Source organism: Rattus norvegicus, chromosome 19, assembly GCF_036323735.1.
Source record: "Rattus norvegicus strain BN/NHsdMcwi chromosome 19, GRCr8, whole genome shotgun sequence".
NCBI classification, from domain to species: Eukaryota; Metazoa; Chordata; class Mammalia; order Rodentia; family Muridae; genus Rattus; species Rattus norvegicus.
The window spans coordinates 59,103,101-59,120,738 of record NC_086037.1 but is presented as its reverse complement, the minus strand read 5'-3'; the positions used below and the strand labels follow the sequence as shown (position 1 = coordinate 59,120,738).

Here is a 17,638-nt window from a genome sequence, read left to right as displayed (position 1 = left end):
TGATATAGAACTGGTCTCACACAGCAACTGCTCCATAAGTGGGAACTGCCTCTACCACTACCATTCTCGTAACACAAAGAGGGTATCAAAGGTCAAGTTTGCTGGGAAACAGACTCTGAGATTGAGATTTTCATGCATTCTGACAATAAGTACTCCAGGGAACAATGCTTGGATCATTGCAAGGGAAGATGGATTGGACAGAGGAAAGGTTGATTTCTAACATATCATACAGAGGTCTCTGAGTCCATGAAAACTCCTGTCCTCTTGGCAGCTCTTAGTCAAGATAAGGGGAGTAGGCTTTATATTTTGTACTGAGTAGTCATGGGTTGAGAGATGCACAGAGAGAGAGAGAGAGAGAGAGAGAGACAGACAGACAGACAGACAGACAGACAGACAGAGACAGACAGAGACAGACTGACAGAGATAGACAGAGATAGAAAAAGATAGATCCTGGACAAGGGGGGTCTCTCTAGCTGAAATTGATTCTTTAGAAGGAAATGGGCTTTAAGTTGTCAGTAGCCATAGTACCTAGTAGCAGGATGACTAAAGACTGGGGTCCTAAAATAATATTCCAACATATATTGGAATCCACTAGAAGAGCAGTGGTGAAATACCTGCTTTTAAGTATCTTATTCCCCCCATGCTCATGGAACAGTTACTATTTGTGAATATTTAAGGGATCCTTTTTGTGGTGGGCCCTGAGAAGGAAGGTCTTAGGTATCCTACCAACTAATTTTATACAACTTGAAATTAGAACAGGATCATTGATTAAGGATGTAAAACAGTAAGAGAAAAGGGAAACAAGGAATCAAGAGATCAAAGGACAAAGGAAGGGGCAGAGACTGAGGGTGAAGAAAACAAAGAGCTTAGCAGGCAGGGTCACCAAAATACTTGCAGGATTTACATATTTCTTGGCATAATAATTGGAATTAAATTATATCCAAGTCTGAAATCACAGACTGCTGCAGAACAGGTGGCATCAAGGAAAACCCCTTCAAATTCCAAGTGGAATTTGACACCCAGTAGTCACCAAGGACTCCTGCATACGGGACAGCCTCTACCAAGGACTCCTGCATATGGGACAGCCTCTACCAAGGACTCCTGCATATGGGACAGCCTCTACCATTTAGGAGAGGGAAAAAGCATTTTTGATGTGAGGCTCTGACCAAGCAGAAACAGCCAAGAACGGGAGCCACTCATTATTCTGGTCTTGTTTTACTGATAATATGTTCATCAAAGCACTTAACTCCCATCCAGGTAGGGTCAAAGGAGCAAATGTTTGATTCATTTTATTTCTTCAGAACTATGGTTTTGGTATCTGTTTGTTGCTCCCAGCTGGTAGCATGTGCATGGCCAGGAAAATAGGTATTGATTGATCTCAGAAAAATCTTGTTCATATATATTTTTTTTTCCTTTCTTGGCTTTCTGAGTACCCGTTTTGATATCTCGAGACTGTGAAAATAATTTGCTCCTGGAAGGAAAATTATGTAAAGCAAGCACACCTTGTATGTAATGCTCAAAGAGTATCTTATTTGAGGACAGCCAGAACTGTCCTGCGTGAGTCACAGTATGGAGGAGACCCACGTTCAATCAGAGGCTGGAAAGACTATGTTTTAGATGGCCCCTCCTACTTCTTCCTACTTTTCTTGACCACAGTCCCCTGGGAGTCTGGATCCATATAACTCTGCCCACCCTCTTTAACCACAATTGTTAAGTAATCAGGCTTTTACATCCATATGATAAATAAGGAATTCCCCTATCCATCTGATGTTTTTTCATAGCCTACCATTTCCTTAAGTAGACAATGGGATTGTTGCCCTGCCCAGATCCCTTTCTCTATAGCATGAACAGTGATGATGGATGTTATTAGGAAAGCATATAGCTGCATGAGTTCTTTATTGCTATAGTGTCTGGGGAAAGAACTATATTCAGATCATCTGTCTAAATTAGTATTCAAGACACACTACTCCACTGGTATTTCCACCACGGAATAAAATAGCCAAAGAGACATATTGAGCATGTAAATACCCGGAGCCAGTTTTCAACAGACACAGACAAGCATGGCACAAATAAACTCTCTTCGATGCCAAGACTAACGTTTCGATTTGGGAGACTGAGCTGTTTATCTACTCAACCCCTGGGAGAGGCAGGAGGTGTTCGTTCCTATGACGGTTGCTGGAAAGGTTAACATCTCTATGCTCCACGCTGTGTGCTGACCAAGGCGTGAGCTCCAGGAGGGTTCTTGGCAGCAGTTGCTTGGATAGAACATTTGTTCTCGTCCAATTTAGATGCAACAGACCCTCTGTGTTTTGGGGGTTGGCTAGGCAATGATGCTACGACACCGACAGTGACATCTGTGCCTCCCAGGAGTTGAGAGATCAGCAAATAAATGACTACACACTGTGACAATTCCACAAGAGGCTGCTATGTAAGGGTCATAGCTAGCATGGAGAAAGTAACTATTAACTTGTCTCGTTGAGATTGGGTGCTTCTCAAAGGAAGGAATTGCTTTTACATTTATTCTCCAAACCCTCCCGCCCTAACCCACCTCGCCATGGAGAAGAAAAGGGTTCAGAGTGACCCCAGCTTGATTCCTTCATAAAGCTATCAAGGGCATGGGAGTCCCAAATAGGCACAGCCCACTGATGCTATAGTAGGACAGTTATTTCTCAGGGCGCTGATGCTGATTAGCAAGACGTATAAGAAAACTCTTGTTTCCGGAGGAGACATGGAGAGAGGTAAAGGCTAGCACAGATAAGTCTCTGTCATCCTAGGGTAAATGGGAATAGCCTCTATCTAAGCTAGTCAACATGGTAGTCCCTGGACATACACACATACGGATACCAAACCCTTAAAATGTGGTCAGTGTGCCTGAATACGATATTCATTTTTATAGCTGATGTGACCAAATACCCATAAGTTAGGAGAAGGAATGTTTTCTTTTGGCTCACATTTAATAGATACTCAGTCCCCAGTCAATCACTCCATTGAGTCTGGGTGTGTTTTGAAACAGGCTAGCACGGTAGTGGGGACATGGAGAAGGGGGCTGTTCACTTCATGGTGAACACAGGAAGAGGGGCAGTAAGGAACTAGGAACTAAATGATGCCCGAGAGGCCCTCTTTCTCCATCTAGGTCCCACCCATTACAACTTCCAAAACATCCCAAAATAGTGCCAGCAGGTAGGAACCAAGTGTTCAAATCATGAGTGTGTGTGTGTGGGGGGGCAGATTTCAAACTCAAACCATAGCATTAAGGAACTGAATTTCAAATGTTGTTTCATTAATATTTAAGTGTCATTAGCTTAAAGAGGAGATAGTAGCAGGATCACGATGCTTCTCCCTTCCCATAGATGATTAGCAATTCCAGAAGTCTGTCTTTCAAACATGCTTAGTACAGGGTACATCAAAGGCTGGCAGACAATGTTTCTTCCACTGGAGACTCAAACAGGAAATCATCCCAGAGTTTTGAGCTTTTCCCTTTCCTTCCCTTCTCTTTTTCCTCCCAGCTCTGCTAGGCTGGCAGCTTAGGCTGTACACGAGTGTAACAGGGAGAGGGAGAACCAGGTAAATCAAAGACTTGCTGCACTGAAGTGTGTTGGGAAGAGCAAAGATTTACCCCTGGACAGTGGAGGGAGGAAGGTGAGCAAAGATAAATTTGAAAGACCAGAGAGTAAAGACAGAGTTTAGAATCTGGCAGAAGGACCAGGGAAATGGCTCAGCTGGCAAAGAGCTCTGCTGCACAAGTGTGTGTGCCTTATCTCAGAGCCGTAGCACCCATGTGCAGAACTGAGTATAGCTATCTACCTTTGTAATACAGCACTGGGGAGGCAGACAGGAGTGGCATGAGGCTTGCTGGTTCTAGCTGAGTCTGGCTGAACTGGGGAGCTCTAGGCTCAATAAGAGACCCTGTCTCAAAACAAACGAATGAATGAATGAATGATGTGGCGGTAAAAGAAGAAGACACTATGCAAAGCTCTGAGCATACACACACACACACACACACACACACACACACACTCTCACACATGCACTTATGCACATATACATAGACACACAGAGGGGAGATAGGAGGGAGGGTAGGAGCGGGGAAAGAGAACAGATAAGTTGAAGAAAGCAGGAGGCATTTGGGGATATCAACAGGAAAACACTATTTTCATGCCCTTTCTCAAGCTCCTTTCTCTAATGGATCCCCCCAATTTCTTGTTTTCTAGAGGATGCTGGGTTGACACAACTTTTCCATTATGTTTCCAGTTTGATATCTACTCAGGAGAGAACAAGCCCAGCTATGCTGAAGAATGGAAAGAAAAGAACGTGACTAGGAAGGGAATAGCAAACTGCTCAAGGAAGGAGCCAAGTGTCACTGGCTGAGAACACGGGCCTGGCAGGCTTGTAGGGAGGAGGGAGGAGGGAGGAGGGAGGAGGGAAGAGGGAGGAGGGAAGAGGGAGGAGGGAAGAGGGAGGAGGGAGGAGGGGGAGACAATGGCCTTTGCTATTTATCTCCTCTTGTCCTAGAGGTGCTAGCTGTTCCCCAGGTCAGATCAAGAAGACCCTACAAAATGAAGCTTCTGTTTGGGGAAGTGGGAGGTTACATCAGTGCCTGCATGAAGCGTTCTCCAGTTCCGACTGCAAGGCATGAGTCAGAGTGTATGACAAACCCCTCAACGGAACAATTTTAGTGAGTTTTGCTGGGAGGATAAAAAGAATCCAATTACAAAATCACTCAGACCAATCATAGGAACGGTGGGCTTAATAGCTCTGCATTAGCTGACTGAACTACGGTAGCACAGATAAATGAAAAAGCAATTCTCTTTGATCCTACGCAAGGCCTGCTTTTCTTCTCCCACCAAAGACGACAAGGAATAACCATTCTGGGAGGAAAGAGGAGGGAGCTATGGAGAAAGTAGTGAGAGTCTCATTAGAGTCCACACAAATTCAGGATACAAATTATCTGCATGGGGTGGGGCACTGCTCATTGTGTATCAATTTCCTTGAAGAACAACTGTGTCCTCTAAGGAGATAAAAAAAAATGGGCAAACCGGGTGGGAGATTCTAGGCATGGATGAAGACAGCTATAATGTATTAATGTTGGATTTGTCACCATTCAAGCTGTTTTCCTACCTGGCTGAAATCTAAGCTGTCTTAGTATCTGGGTGGTTATTGTTTAGTTCTTTTGTGGTGCTGAGGTTTGAACTCAGGGTCTTATAAGCACTGAGCAAACATTCTACCACCGACCTAAAGCTAAGATCCTTATCTCAGATCTTGAGCAAATTCGTTCATCTCTCTGATCCCATTTCTTCATCTGCTGTCCTAGATATATAGCTACAGGACACTTAGAATAGTGCCCGTAACACAAAAGAAGGCTTCCATGAGGGTTATTATGATATGGAAAATAATGATAATAATTAATAATAATAATAATAAATGGCATAAAGGGAATGATGATGGCATCCTTATGTTATCTTCAAACCATGAGGATATGACTCTAGGCAGAATAGACACAGCATGCTTCAGGGTGATGGGGGCCAAAATGATGACAGAAAAGGGTCATTATTAAAAGGGTAAATTAGGAGAACTATATTCTGAGAACCCATACAACAGCCCATAGGAAACACGTCCAACTATTTGAAGACTGAGGAGAGGGTATTGGGGGGTAGTGTGTAACCAAGAAAGATGGGAACAGAGTCATGGAAAGACAGGTTCTTTCCAAATCCTGCTGTTGATACGCAGGCTTTGAGGAATGTCTGAGTGAGTGCTCCTGGAATAACAGTTATCAGAGGCAGACCCCAGGTTCTCTCAGACATCCCTGGCCTCCAGCACTTGGTAGAGACAGAGGTCAATAGGGAGAAAATTACAGAGTATCCTCAGAGCCCAGAGCCCCACATTTGCCAGCATAGAGAAGGTAGTTATTAGAGATTGGGGAAGTAACTCTAGGTTCCACAGTCACACGGTGTGTTGAGAAGAAATAAAATTCTTTGAAGATGTATTTCCTCTGGGGTTCATCTAGCCCTTACTCAAAGACCCACCACCTGCAGATCTTTGAAGAGATTGCCTTTCTTGTTGGGTAAAATTGCTAGATAGACAAAGGTTTCTTATTGATGAGGGGGGGAACTTAAAGCTACATCTATCCTGAGTGACCACTGGCTATGCTACAATAGCCTTGATTATTACCTGCACAGTCAATCATTTATTTATCTATCCTGTGACTACTTATTGAATGTCTATATTAACCCAGGTATATAATTGTTCACTGGTGATGTTAGAATTTCCAAGATTATTAAACAGGTGTGAAAGACTTTATTCTATATTAGTTAATAACTTTGAAATAAGAAATCTAAGATCCTGAAAGGGAATGAACAGGGATATAATTCCAGTCCTTGCTATGGTCTCCAATATTTTCTGGATGAGAGTCTCTCCTAACAGGGCACAGTGGTATGGACCTGCAATCCCAATATTCAGGAAATTAAGGACTGTGAGTGTGAAGCCAGGCTGGGCCACATGGTGAGTTCAAGGCCAGTCTGTGCAATTGGGTGAGATCTTGATTCAGAAAACACAGAGGGAGAGAAGGGGTAGAGAGGGACTGTCTCTACACATAGATGGCTGCCATTGTAACCAGTTCAGTAGGGTGCTTTTCTTTCTCTTTAAGAAGAAACTTTTTTTTTTGAGATGATAACATAATGACATCATTTCCCCTTCCATTTCCTCCCGCAAAATCCTCCCATGTGCCCTTCCTTAATCTTTCTGAAATTCATAGCCTCTTCTAAAAATTAGCTGCGTGTGCAGGCGTGCACGCGCGCGCACACACAGACACACACACACAGACACACACACACACACACACTCCCTAAATGCCTCAGTACAACCTGTTTCATTTGAGTGTCTTTTACATACACACATACATCACATACACACACACATACACACACACACACACATACACACACACTCCCTCAATACATACATAATTACCCCTGCTGAGTTGTATTTTTTGTAGTTCTTACCTATATCATTTAATCACCATTCTCTACTGATTTTGGAGTATCTACTCCTCCACACACGATACACTCACACAAGCATGTCTGCATGCCAGCTCCCCATCTCACACACACACACACACACACACACACACACACACATACACACACACAAACATTTCAAGTGGGCTGTTAATCCCACAGTCATATTATTTTAGGCCAGTGTAGGAGAGAACAAGACAAATACAGTCTAAGTTCTTTATTTCTTTGGGGACTTGAGAGAGAGCGACCGAGGGAGATCTAGAGGCTGCCAAGCAATGACCAACCAAATTCTTTCCTAGCTACGTGAAAATAGAAGAAAACCATTTCTGCTGTATGGAGGCTTACTAAAACCTGTACAAGACAGCCAGAGCTAGAGGTTGACACCCTTGTCAGTCTTCAGATGAAGTCACTTTAGGAGCTAGCTAGAACAGGGACCTGTCACAATGGTTAGCAGAGAAGTGACAAAGGCAGAAGTCAGGGAGGAACACGCTGTTGGTCCCCCTGAAGGTTCCTTAGCTTGGTTTAGGTCCTGGCACCCTACAGGAGCTCAATATATCTGGGTTCTACTTCTTCTGCTCTTCCTTCAGGAATCAGTCTTGGTGCATTTTTCCAAGGCTTCTCTAGATCTTGGGGTGTTGCAAACTTTTGGGGAGACTTGTAGGGGCTGAATGGTGGGATCCCTCCAGAAAACCTTTTAAGGGAGGGACTAGGGAAGCAGCTCAATGAAAAAGTGCTTGTCAAGCTTGCCTAAGGTCCCAGGTTCTATCCCTCGCACTACACACAGGAGGAAATTTTATGGAGTATTGGAGACCTTCTAATGTATTTCTTTGTATCTCTTCCACGCCAGTTATATCTTTTCAACACATACTATGTGTCACAGAAATCATCAATTCAACAAACATTTAATAAACCAATAGCACTGCTAGGTTCTTTAGGTCCACTACCTTTCTGTGTATGTATATGTGTGTGAGTATATTATGTATGTCAATGTGGAAGCCCATGTAAGTGCATGTGTAAGTAAATATCTACATCTGTGCTTCTGTCAGAGGAAACTAGAAATCAACCTGGGTTACCAGTCCCCAGAAGTTGTCCACTGTGTTTGTTTTGGTGGTGTTCTGTTGTCTTATTGTTTGAGACAGTCTCTCACTAGGACCTTGGGCTCATCAAGTAAGCTACAGTGGTTGGCCATTGAGTCTTGAGATCTACCTGTCTCTACTTCTTTGACGCTGAGATTACACGAAGCCACCACACTTGGCTTTTTATATGGGAGCTGGGGACTTATACTTGGGCTTGCAAGTGTTTTAGCAACTGAACCATTCCCAAGGTCGCCATTATCTATTTTTATCCTTATCCAATGCAAACACCTTATCGCATTGGTACTATTAATGCCCATATCCCATATGAACAAACTGGGGCTTCATCCCATAGTTACACAAGTTTCTAAGACAATCAGAAACTTACATGGCTTACATCCACGCCTACATCACTTCAAATGGAGATTTTACAACCCAAGGCTTGCACACGGTGCCATTGCAAGATATGAATCATTATGCTTCCTTGCATAGGGGATAATTATCTTGCACCGAGCTCTGGGGACCACATTCATTTAGTGAAGTCAAGAGTAGCAAGACCCGATGCTCTAGCTTGCTAACAGGGTTTTGTTGGGGAAGTGCTATTTGCCATGCCCTGCTCCCAGCCAGGGCTGAAGACGAAACTAGATGAAGGAAGAGTCGGGAGGTCACTGGCAAAAGAAGATTAAAGGCAGAAGCTGACTGCATGCTCTTATGAAGAAAATATCACATTCAAAGACGGAGCAGTGCTTTCCACGGGAGCATCGATGCCGTCTCCTGAGCCTTCAAACATAAAACTCAACTCATTTCAATGCCATGACTCCAGCCAATTTCCTGTATGAGATCACATACGGAGGAACTAATTTGAGATTACATGCCTGCTGCCCTTTCCTATGAGGAGTCTCTTCTGGCTCTAATTAAACTTTTTCTTCTACGACAAATGCCAAGATGTCAAAAGGATTCATCTTAGGAAAGAGAAGTGCTAGGAACTTGGGGCTATAAATTCCTGTGCTTGACTGAGTTTTGTCGTTAGCACTGGATGCCACTGATCGATCCGAAGGTCATTGGATTTGGAATCCTTTGAATTACAGTGAAACAAACACTGAGGGATGGATTATCCATGCACACTCAACTGCCAGTGAATCTATGCCACTACCCATGGATGTTATGCAAGGGCTGGGGTAATGGTAGTCATAGAACAATGTTATAGAGAATAGAATAGTCTATCCCCAACCCTAGGATTAAGAATCGAAAGCCAACTTCCTGACCCTTGCTGCCAATGTGGTTCAGAACCAAGACATATCAATTCAAACCCAAGAATCTCAGAAAGGAAAATGACCTTAATCGAGCACCTATTGTGGGCAAGGTATTTTGGGAGTTGCTGTAGTTTTAATATGAAATGTATCCCCAAAGGCCCATGTGTTTGAGCACTTGGTCCATGCTGGTAGTGCTGTGTGGGAGGGTTGTAGAGCCTTCAGGAGGTGGAGGCTTGCAGGCAAAAGTGGATGGGAGGCTAGAGGTGAGTCTTAAGGTTTTATATCACAACCTCCATTCATTCTCTCTTTGCTTACTGCCAATGCAGCATGAGCAGCTGGCCTCCTGATCCCCCCACCATGCATTTCCCACCAGATTGGAAGGTATCCCCTCAAACCATAAGCCAGAAAAAATTTCTTCCTTAATTTGCTTGTCGTTAGGTATTTTATCGCAGCAATGAGAAAACCAACTTAAAACAAGGGCTTTCATAGACTCTTCCAATCATCACCATGCCTAACATCAGGCATTGCTACTAGGATGAGTTCCAAGTGCTATTTGCTTTGGATCAAACAGTCACAGTGAGGTAGAGTTAGGATCAGAATCCAAATCCACAAGAGTTTCCCAATATTTCTACCTAACTCCTAACTCCCAGTTTCTTCTCCTGAAAAACAGGATTGCTAATTCCTGGGCTACTATCCTTCGAGTGGGAAGGATAAGATTAAAAATAATAATGTGTCTAATGTGCTTTGATCCCACAAGGATGCTTCAAGAAGGGGACATGGTGGTCATGACTGTCAGCCATCCTTCTCCGTGCCCATCATGAAGTACCTTTGGTTTCTGACCAGTATCTCTCTAATTTGAGCTCTGGCTGCTGCTGTCTATGGGGACATAGTACATGTCAGATGTTGTTAGTTTTCATCTTCGTTTTATATGGAAGGCATAAGCTAAGCTCATGCTCAAACACGTGACTAACAGAAAGGAAAACAAGATACTAAATCTAGGCTACCTGTAACCAAAGCCCAGGTACTTTCCATGGGCAAAATTGATTCTTGCCCAGCTTGCTTTGCTACCAAAGAGGGTTGACCAGCCATCTCCAGCTATGCTTTCTAAAGGGTGAATGAAATAGACTGATAATTGCTCCATTAAACCCAGAGTTTCTCGGGTGCTATTCCAATGCTCTACCACTGAGATACATCCTTCGTTCAGAACAAGCTCTTTCTGACTGGACTCCTTGTTACTTTCTCTTGATCTCACACGACTTGGAATCCCATAACATTGACTCCAAGAAAGTTTAAGGACATGCCTGACACCAGAACGTAATCAAAATTATGATATTGGTGACTTTCAGCGCATTAAAAATTCTAAACGGCATTGTTAAGCTAATTGCAATTGACTTTGTTTTTATTTTTAGTGAAACTATTTCCACTTGGATGAATCTTGCTCCACATAAAATGTGACTACAAATTTTCATTTCTCAGTCTTGTTGGCCGTCCACTATAAATTTTTCCAGCTACTGTTTCTGTTATTGAGGTGATGCTTTGACGGCCATGGGTTGCTTTATTATAATGGAAACAGTTGGAGGAAGAGAGGAACATACATTACTCTGAGAGAGAAAGGAGGAGCAAGTATGGAACAAATCAAGATTAAAACAGTCTCAAAGAACAAGATGGCTCCCTTTAGTTAAAATCACGGAGCGAAATGTGATAGAAGAGCCAGCATGATACGGGCGAGACATTAAATGTCTCTGCGAGGTTCGCATGTTTAAATACGTGGTCTCCAGCTGATGGGGCTATTTTGGGAAACTGTGGAACCTTTGGGGGCCCATGCATGGCTGTTTGAGGTGGGTCACTGAAACCAGTTTAGGTTTTCAGGATTATAACCCAACCTCACTTCTGATCTCTCTGCTTCCGCCACTATGCAAGCCAGCAGCAGCTGCCAGCTCCTACCACCATGGACTGAACCTCTCCAGCCACCTCGCCTTGTCTGCCATGATGAACTGTGTTTTCCAAACTGTGAGCCAAGATAAACCCCTTTTTCCCCTTTAAATTGCTTTTGTCAGGCATTTGGTCTCACGGGTGAGAAAAGAGACGTGCAGATTTTGTGCTCCTTCCTAGTCGAGGAACTTATCTAAACTGGTAAGATGACACAGATTCCAACTTTGGAGGGCTGAAGCAGGGGGATTGCAGGTTCCAAGCCAGCCGGCGATTGCCTATTGAGACCTTGTCTCAAACAAAACGACCCAAGAATTTCCATCTTATTATTGGACAAACAGGAGCCATCCCTGTCCCCCAGCCCTCATTAGCAAAGATATTAGTTGATGAGGAAACAAGAGCTTCAGTAGAGGAGAGCACAGCCACCCCTGAGCTGGCAGCCAGGTCTGCTCATTACCAACAGACTCTTAATTATGAGTCAGCACAGAAGCACAGAGTCACCCTTTCATGTCAAGCCCTGCTTCGTTCATTCAACACAGAGGAACCCGGAACACTGTAGCCCAGTTTCCATGCCAGAGCACTTTTCAAGTTGGGCACTGGGAGTTCTGAGCATAATTCCTCAATTTTATGATCGGCTGTGTCATTGAGCCTCCAACTGCTTACTTGAACAAACTCAGAGCACATCCCTGCCCATATTTCATCCCATCAACCTCATTAGCGACAGTTTAATGCTGTACTGATTTAGGACATCTCGACTTCAAGTTGTCAGTGTTTGCAACGTGTCCCGTTAATCAACGGAAGCAAGTGAAAAAGAAATTCTACTACCCTGAGTGGTTCCAAGGTTTAATGAGCACGAGTGTCCTTGATCAACAGTCCCAGTAACTTTGTCCTCAAGGTATTTTATACCTCAGAAACACAGAGGAAACGGAAGTGACATAATACAAAAGGACATCTCGGGGCAGTCATTATGCAATTTTGAGTCTTGTCAGTTCTATGTCGAATGGATAAAAATCATCCATGCAGCTCTCTCTGCATTACCCATCACTGGGTCTGCCTGCCTCTCCTCTCTGTCCTATCTTGTTCTCTATCTTTAGCATTATGATCTCCGAATCTCTGGTTCCCAAATGTAAGGAATCCAGGAACAAAATGAACTTGTTTTTGTTTTATTTGTATCTGTCTTCCACTTGGAAGTCTGAAGTTCTGACAAGTCTTTCTTAGAGTAGAGTTAGTGATGTTGACCTTATGGGTCTACAGATGCATTCAATTTCTAGCTCACAGCAACTCTTCAGCAAGTGGACATTCTTTCCCTGTCTCCTACATCCCTTCATGACATATTAGAATTCTACCTATCTTCTGGCTTGTTTCTGGTGTGGCCTGCCCTCAGCCCATTTTTAGATCAGCCAATAGGGCCAGGAGTAGCCTGAATCACTTTTTATCCAGTTGGTCTCCTTCCAGCAGTTTCATATGGCCTCTTGCTGTAAATCACTCTGGGAAAATAAATGTCCCCTATCCATTAGTGACTTTCTACCACAAGCCAATTTGAGCCACAAACTAGACAAGGCTTGTTAATGGCCACTTAAATACATTCCTACAGTCCAACCTGGAGACCTTCAGCCAGCCTCAAACCTTACCAGCTCTGTTCAAAATATATGACAGCAACAAGGTCACAGGTCATCAGACCCTTATTGGGTAGGGGAACCACACCCCCTGGTTTGTCTAGGATCCTTCTAGTTTGCCACTGCTATCCTGGTGTAATTATTGATCATTTCCTTTTCAAAACCACTCAAGTTTGAATGATAAGACTCTATAAGGCAGGGATGGCAATGAAAAATAATTGTTCAGATAGTAGGTCATTTATTAACCATTTGTTGTACAAAAAGGTCTTCTATGTCATACCTCATTTCAACTCCAATACAGTACTAACAAAGAAGGCATCACAATTATCCCCATTTTGCAGACCAGTCCATGGAGGTTTAGGGGAGCTAGTCAGCAATGCCAACCAAAGAGTGAGATTGTACTTCATCTAGATCCCTTCTGGCGATATTGGCTACTTATAATTCCCTAGAAAACTGTGCCCTGGTGTATGAACACCTACCCCTGCTTATGAGAACCCATGCTCCCCTTAGCAGCCCAGCCATTGACCAAACGGCTTACACAGTTTCTTGCTCTTGTAAGGAACTGGCTCTGGAGAGGGATCTGACTGAGATCATACCCTTGTTTAGCTCTCTCTCCCTGGCATATTTGCATTGCTCTCTTCTCTCTTAGTAAACTGCTCAAGGCCACCAAGGTCACATAGAAGCAAGAATTGAGGCTCAACCATATACCCAGGTCTACAAGGACACACACATACACACACTCACTTGCTACTTGGGCCCTTAAACCTATGTTACATAGCCCATTTCAATGCAGAGTTTGTGAAGTGGGTTTCCCATCGGCTGACATTTTTGGAGGTTAGAACCCCCTGCCTTTCAAACCCTACAGCACAAAGCAAGTAGTGGCTCTTTCTAAGCTGCATTTGAACACATATATCATTTCCAGAGAAACCATATTACTCTGAGAATAACCACAGAAGTCCCCTTAGCTATTCATAAGCACAATGGGTCCATATGTATTAAAGCAACAGTAGATGCAACAGTCTAGAGAGGCAAACCACATCTGCGGTGTTTCAGAGGGCCACACAATAGAGTAAGAGGGAAAGAGTAAAAGCTCTCCCCCCACACCAGGACATGCAAATATACATCCTAACTACTGGTTGTGTGATGTTTTTGACAAGTTGCCCAATGTCCCCAATACTCAATTTGTTCTGCAAGGAAAATACCTGCCCAATCAATCCACAAATTAGAGGGTAAATGAGATAAAATACCCCCTTTTCCTGCTGCTTCTTGTCAACTTTTATCATTAGCGTCACTAACCTGAACCCTTGTCCTAGGTCTAATTGTAGATGTGCCGTGTCTTGTTTCCAAGCAAAAAGGACATCCTATTTGATAATAAAAGGTTTCCATTAAAAACAGGGAGCAGAGGAAAGGAGGTCCTTCAGCCTCAAGGCCCCAGTTGATTCATAAAAACATGGTATGAGTCATGTTGCCTCTCAAGGCTGAAACTTAGAATCAATGGAACTCGTTGACCAGCCAATCCCAGCCCAGAGGAGGATGACAGGCCCCGTGTTCCATGCTGCCTTGCAAACTGATCAATTATGGTTCTCACTCCATGGAAGAAAAACTCAATCTGAGCTCACTGCCGTACTATATTACTAGTACAGACCAGGTCTGCGTGGCTTTCTGAGTAAGCAGGGCTTCTGTATAGAGGTTGTGCGTGTGTGTGTGTATGTACACATTTTTAGGCTCCATTAAAGAACATATTTGTTTGCCAGGCTTTGAAAATCACCTCTCTGCCTCCTTACTTTTATCTGGAAAGGATTTCAAAACATCCCTTCTCCTGTAGGCATTTTCTGGCAGTTAGCATGAGGCTACAAGATGCAGAAGCTGAAGAATGCAGACTGATTTTTATTACAGATGAAGATCATCTTTTTTTCTCTAAATTGTGGCCCTAACAGTTATTCTCAGAATATGTCCTCCAGAGTCTTAGACCTCCATCTTCACTGTGAATGAAAGTTCACAAGCCTCCCTCCCTCTCTCTCTCTCTCTCTCTCTCTCTCTCTCTCTCTCTCTCTCTCTCTCACACACACACACACACACACACACCACTCATGTTTAGATGTGTATACATAGGTGCATAATATTTTTGATGAGGTGGTTACTCATACATGGTGATTATACTAGGTCGATGGTCTTCTATCAATAAATAAGGAAGGGGCTGGGGATTTAGCTCAGTGGTAGAGCGCTTACCTAGGAAGCGCAAGGCCCTGGGTTCGGTCCCCAGCTCCGGAAAAAAATAAATAAATAAATAAATAAATAAATAAATAAATAAATAAGGAAAAAATGACGACCTACAACCCCCCTCCTAGTTATGCCCCCTCAACCCATTCACCCATCACCACTTAGAATATGCAGTGTGCCAACCGTGCTAGATGCTGGTGATTTATTGGTGAAAGGGGTGGGTAAAACCTTTGCCTGCTGAGATCAATCACCCTGGCTTCCTAAGAGTTAATGAAGACAGTGTAGGATCCCCAGATTGCCTAAATGCTTCTTCTCTTACTCTGAAATCCTCTGTCCACTCCGCTCACCGGAGAAACCCCAGAACACTCTTTAATGTCAAGAAGGACCAGTTTCATATATGAAGAACTAACCATGAATCACTGCTCACTGCTCTCACCAGCTGCCTCCTGATCTGGCAAATGAAACCCACCTGCTGTCAAGGTGGTGCAGGGGCCAAAAGGAGCTCTTTGCATTTTTTTTTTCCTGCCTTCAGGTTGTAAGATTCTGGCTTTCTTTCCAGATCTGTCCTAGGCAGGTTTGAATATGCTACAATTTCTAAGAAGTAGAAACACTGGGGACTTAGGGGATCCAACCAACAACCCTTATTATAGAATGCTGTGTCCAGCAAGCAGCTCCATCTGCACCCCACTAGAATTCAGGGGCATGACAGTGCAGTCCCCCCCACCCCCCGGCAGAGAAAAGCTTTCTCACTTACACACTACTGGGAAATCTCTGCTGGTCTAGGCGCAGGCACGTTTTCCAAAGAGAAACCTCTTAAGAGTGTGAGCTCCTTCTGGGGCCAGCATTGGAGTTCCTACGGGACAGGACGGGGGCTTTCCCAGCCACCAAGAATGCAGAAGATGCAATAGGGGAGAAAGGGTAGGCTGTATCCCTGGCCTCACCTTTCACCCAGCTTAGAGGCTGAGGATTTAACCCTCTTGAGTCTCAGTTCCTTCTCTCACAGTAAGTATGGGGAAGGAGACATACAAGGGTGTACCTTGTCCTCAGCCCCATCTGGACGCATAGAGGTGAAAAGGGAGATCAAGTGTCAAGTGGCAGCCAGACCACTTACTGGCAGCTGAGTGATCTTGGCAGATCATTTATTCTTCCTGAACCTCCGTTTTCTCATCTCTAAAGCTGGGCACCTGACTTACTGGGTCTCAGGAAGTATTAAACGGGATCGTATATGTAAAACTCCAGGAAAAAAAGAAAAAAAAAAAGAAAAACTAGCACCAGGAACTACGTGTAAATATATGGTGATTGCCATTTTTTTAAAACCACGCTAATGATCAAGTCCCACCCTTATGTCCCTCCCAGTGTTAGCTGCTGAGTTGCCCAAGAAGAGGGGCACAAAGCAATTTTCCAGACCTCAAGTCCTAGGTGCCACTATCATTCCTGTCACCCTACATCTGGTGTAAGGAGAAGGACCACTCTGAGCATCCTCCCCAGGCTCCCGTAGCTTGGGCTACCCCGGGAGGTTCTGAGAGCCAAGTATGAATGCAGAGAGGGTGCTCGCTGACTGTGGGTGCTAGGTACCTGGGCAGCATCTCCAATCTAGGCTCTCCCACCCACTGCCGGTGCGCCCAGCGCGTAAAGAGAGAAAAACCAAAAAGTCGTGGATACTGGACCAGGCTTTGACGCGGATCTTGAGCTCGCCGTCCTGTGGCTCCGGCATGGCCTTTCTGGAGAGCCTCAGCTTGTTGAGCCCGCCGAAGCCGGCCAGCACCACAGCTCGCATCTCCTGGGCATCCCCGAGGCGGTGGGAGCCGTCGCCGCCCTCAGCAGGCTCCTTGCTGGTCTCCTTCTCGATCATCTGTTCGGTCTCCTCCGCTTTCTCCACGCCTTCCTTGGCCATGGTGCGCGAGGTGCTGCGGGGTGCACAGGCTGTGGTTGTGAAGGGGGTCGAGGCTGCTCTCCCGCGGGTTCCTCCTGTTGAATGTGGGATGCTCTTCAGTGCAATGGCTGCAACCTCTGTGAGCGGAGCCGCGGTCCACCGCCTCTGCCGTAATCCTCAGAGGAGCCGCGCCCTAGCGCCCCATCCCCCTCCCTCACATTTCCTCCTACTTACTCCAAAACAAATCTCAAGTCCACCTTTTGTGTTGATCCTAAATCAGGCTATTTGTCTTAACCTTTAAAACAGATTTCCCCAAGACTCTTGAATACAAACGCACAAGGAGCGGCCGGCTGGATAACCCAACCCCTCGCGTGGGCCAAATACTTGGGTATATACGGCACAGACTCTGGCGCCTTGAAATGGACAGAGACGAACGTCTGGGCCTGGAGGATGCTGCTGCGAGACAAGGTTGCCTCTTCTCCCGTGGATGGTCAGGGGTGGGAGGGATAGCTGGGAAATTGGGCTGGTTCCCATCTGCTGGTTCTAAGTAGAGCGTCAGGGAGGTCCGGGAAGTTAAAGATCCATCCCAAGCAAGGCTCCAAAGAGCCAGGTCCAGTCTTTTCCCCCTGGTTGCCCCCTTGTCACCAGGGATGCTCTTCCT

At 44.7% G+C, this 17,638-nt stretch overlaps 1 protein-coding gene across 2 annotated transcripts in view; it reads right to left on the bottom strand.

The window, feature by feature from the left end:
* The window catches only part of Vat1l (vesicle amine transport 1-like), a 169,315-nt gene extending 152,212 nt beyond the window's left edge, over positions 1-17,103 (bottom strand). The window contains exon 1 of one of the 2 annotated variants that reach the window (NM_001400980.1): positions 16,772-17,103. In NM_001400980.1, the coding sequence (NP_001387909.1) occupies positions 16,772-16,998 (227 nt within the window). In that variant the 5' untranslated portion in view covers positions 16,999-17,103. Of the gene's footprint in view, positions 1-15,858; positions 16,099-16,771 lie in introns of those variants that run through there. The other variant, XM_039098305.2, reaches the window with a different exon arrangement.
* Positions 17,104-17,638: the final 535 nt, after the last annotated feature.